Source organism: Alligator sinensis, unplaced genomic scaffold (assembly GCF_000455745.1).
Source record: "Alligator sinensis unplaced genomic scaffold, ASM45574v1 scaffold1504_1, whole genome shotgun sequence".
NCBI lineage: Eukaryota > Metazoa > Chordata > Crocodylia > Alligatoridae > Alligator > Alligator sinensis.
This window is the reverse complement of record NW_005844773.1, coordinates 1-2752: the sequence shown is the minus strand read 5'-3', so window position 1 is coordinate 2752 and position 2752 is coordinate 1. Positions and strand designations below refer to the sequence as shown.

Here is a 2752-nt window from a genome sequence, read left to right as displayed (position 1 = left end):
TGGATATGGTAGAGGGCATGGCAGGGGCTGGGGTGGGGGAGATGGGCTCCCAACAGCAAGGGCAGGAGACTGAAAACCCAAGGAGCTGGATGTTAACCTCACTAGTGAGCAAAGACCAGCCAGGAACCACCCCTTTCCCTGGCTTTGCATCCTGACTGTAGTTCACTGGGGTGAAAAACCAATGCCCTGCCTTTGCTCAATCTCCCAGCTGCCTTTTTGCCCCCTCCCAATGGCCTCTCATGCCTGTCTTCCAGAAGTTGTAGCCTGCTCTGCATGATGGAGTCCATGCCCCTCAGATCTGTGTGGGGCTGTCCAGATTGGCCCTTGCTTCCTTAAGTCCTTGACAGGCATCCAGGCTTCCTGCTCCATCCAGGACCCTGCTGTCAGATATTGCCAGCCTGGGTACTATGGACAGTGGAGCCTAGTGAACTGAGCTGGTCCTGGCTCACGTGACATAAGGCTGTTAGCTGAGTGCAGCACCACAGGCCCAGCATCTACAAGGGCCTGGTACTTCACAGCCTGGCTTCCCAGGAGCCCGGGTTCTGCTCACGGCACCGCTAAGGTCCTAGACCTGTGCTGCCCTGCCCAGCCATGCAGGCTCTGCAAGGAGCCTGAGGAGCAAAGTAGAAGCAGCTGTCTCCAGCCCTGTTCCCTCAGACACTCCCCTAAATGCCTCCTGGCAGCACCCCTGCTGCAACAGCCTTTGCCCCTGGGTGCTCCTAGCCTATACTCTCACCAGCACCCAGAGCCTTATGGGAACAGCTGTGGGGAGCAGGAGGCAGCCCGTCAGCTGCCGCCTCTGCACCTGGGGAGGGCTGGGCCAGTCCAGCTGCTGATGGTGGAGAGGCCCCACCCCAGCAGCAGGTAGGAACTGGGCTGGAGCTGGTGCCTGCCTGAGGCAGGTGAAGGTCTGTTAGCAAAGCTTCCTCCCTTTCAGGGTAAGACCTGGGTGCCCTCAGCCTGAAAACGGTGATGCCTTTGTGAGGTGCTGTGGGAGGAGTGCCCACCTGAGCCCTGACCTCAGCTGGGGGAGATGGACTATCTGGAGCGGGTGGGAACAAGAGGCAGGTGCTGTTTGCAGCTCCCAAGGCAGGCAGGACTGAGAGCCTTTTCCCTCTGCTTGAGGGCCCTGGTTAGCAGCTGTTTCCTCCTCCCCTCCTCCGTGATTCTGGTTACCTCTCTCTTTTGCTGCTGCTGAGCTGCCAGGAAACAGCACAGGTGTGCAGCTGTGCCATGCACTGCCCAAAAGGTAAGTGAGGTGGCTGCATGTTGGGAGCTGCTGAGAGCTGTGTGGGTGCTGGCTACCCCACCCAGCCAGCTCCTGGGGGCTGCATGCTGCAGTTATGCTCCAGGCTCAGCAGGGAGATGTGAGAGTGAAGGGGAAAACTCTATGGGTCTAAGTAGCTGCTTCCTACCTACTTGGGTCTTCCCCACATGCACCAGGCCCTGTTAACCTCTCTCCTGGGGGGCCCCAGCTGGGGCCCTTGCAAAATGGCTGTAATGAGAAGTGGCTGCTTAGACGGCAGCTGCTCTCCAGGCCCAAAGGCCTCAGGTTAGTTCTGCATGGGGGTGTGGGAGAGCTGGGAAGACCTGCTTGTCCTCCCTCAGAAGATGCAGGTGCAGCCCACGGCGATGGTCTCCATGACCATCCTGTACTTCTTGTGGCAACCCTTCTTCTTCCTGGGGGCCTTGGCCCCTGGCTGGCATAGCAGGCGGCGGACAGGCAGCCTGCTGTAGATGGGGATGCTGGCCATGGTGCGGTCTTCTTGCATAGTGAAGGGGTTGATGCAGCCGACACAGAGGCACTGCGCCTCTGGGATGTCCGTGGGAATCCGCATTGCATCGTGATTTATGCTGTGAAAGAAGAGAGGGTGCAGGGACACGGCTCAGCCTGGGCAGGCCCCATTGGAATAGGTAGGGTTTTCCTCCTTGGAAACGGGTATGGGTGCCACAAAAACTGCAAGCCAGGACCTGGGTATGCAAGGAGCAAGCCTCCTCATGGAGAAAGGGGCTTGCTGGAGCTCTCTCTGCCTGGCTGCCTGTGCTGCACTAGCCACAAATGGAGGAACGTGGTCCTGTGGCAATGGAGCAGCAGCTTGTGAAGTGGGCTTAGTGCCCACTGTAGGGTTACACACTATCTAACTGGGGTTGCCGTCAGCTGTGAGCCCTGTTCTGTGCGCGGAAGGGCCTTACCCGGGCTGGGGAGCACCCATCCCAGTGGTGCTTTGCCCTGCAGCCTCACCTGTAGGCCCACGGAGACAGACTCCTCTTGTTGGGACTCCAGAGTCCCAGGCTGACCTGGCACTTGGTGTCAGGGGGCTCCGAGCTGTTCCTCAGCTGGCGTACCATCTCCTGAATGCTCTCCTCATATTCCTCCACCATGGTGTATGTATCATCCATGGCCAATGCATTTGCCTTCAGCCTGGGGTCTGGGGGGGAGGTCTGGGCCCCCGGGAGCTGGACCCTGTCCCGAGCCTGTCCTCTCCTTCCTTTGACTGCTTTGCTTCGGTCTTTTGCTTCTGTGAAGGCAGCTGGCATGAAGGCCAAGGAGAAAGCACAGAGCAGAAGCTGCAAAGGAAGGTGGGACAGGGTATAACTTTCCCAGCGCTGACCCATGCTTAATCCACCCTTCTACTGGGATGTGGGTGCCTGAGAGGGGATTCTTGCATGTAGTCAGAGCTGGACACCAGCATGGGCAAACCAGGTGGCCATCTAGGGTCTGGACAGAAAGGAGGCCTGAAAATGGTAATTT

At 58.6% G+C, this 2752-nt stretch overlaps 1 protein-coding gene across 1 annotated transcript; it reads right to left on the bottom strand.

The window, feature by feature from the left end:
• Positions 1–6: 6 nt before the first annotated feature.
• Positions 7–2726, bottom strand: LOC102380236 (interleukin-17B-like). Its single transcript, XM_006039367.3, has 2 exons — positions 2243–2726; positions 7–1854 (listed from the first exon to the last, which is right to left on the bottom strand). Exons 1-2 carry the CDS (start codon positions 2614–2616, stop codon positions 1605–1607), a joined length of 624 nt encoding a protein of 207 aa, XP_006039429.2. The 5' UTR covers positions 2617–2726; the 3' UTR covers positions 7–1604.
• Between the last annotated feature and the right edge of the window lie 26 nt (positions 2727–2752).

Coding starts and splice junctions, on each gene's coding strand:
- LOC102380236 (XM_006039367.3), bottom strand. CDS start 2,616: ATGGGTCAGCGCTGGGAAAGTTATACCCTGTCCCACCTTCCTTTGCAG. Junction 1,855..2,242: donor CTGTCTCCGTGGGCCTACAG/GTGAGGCTGCAG, acceptor CTTCTTTCACAG/CATAAATCACGATGCAATGC.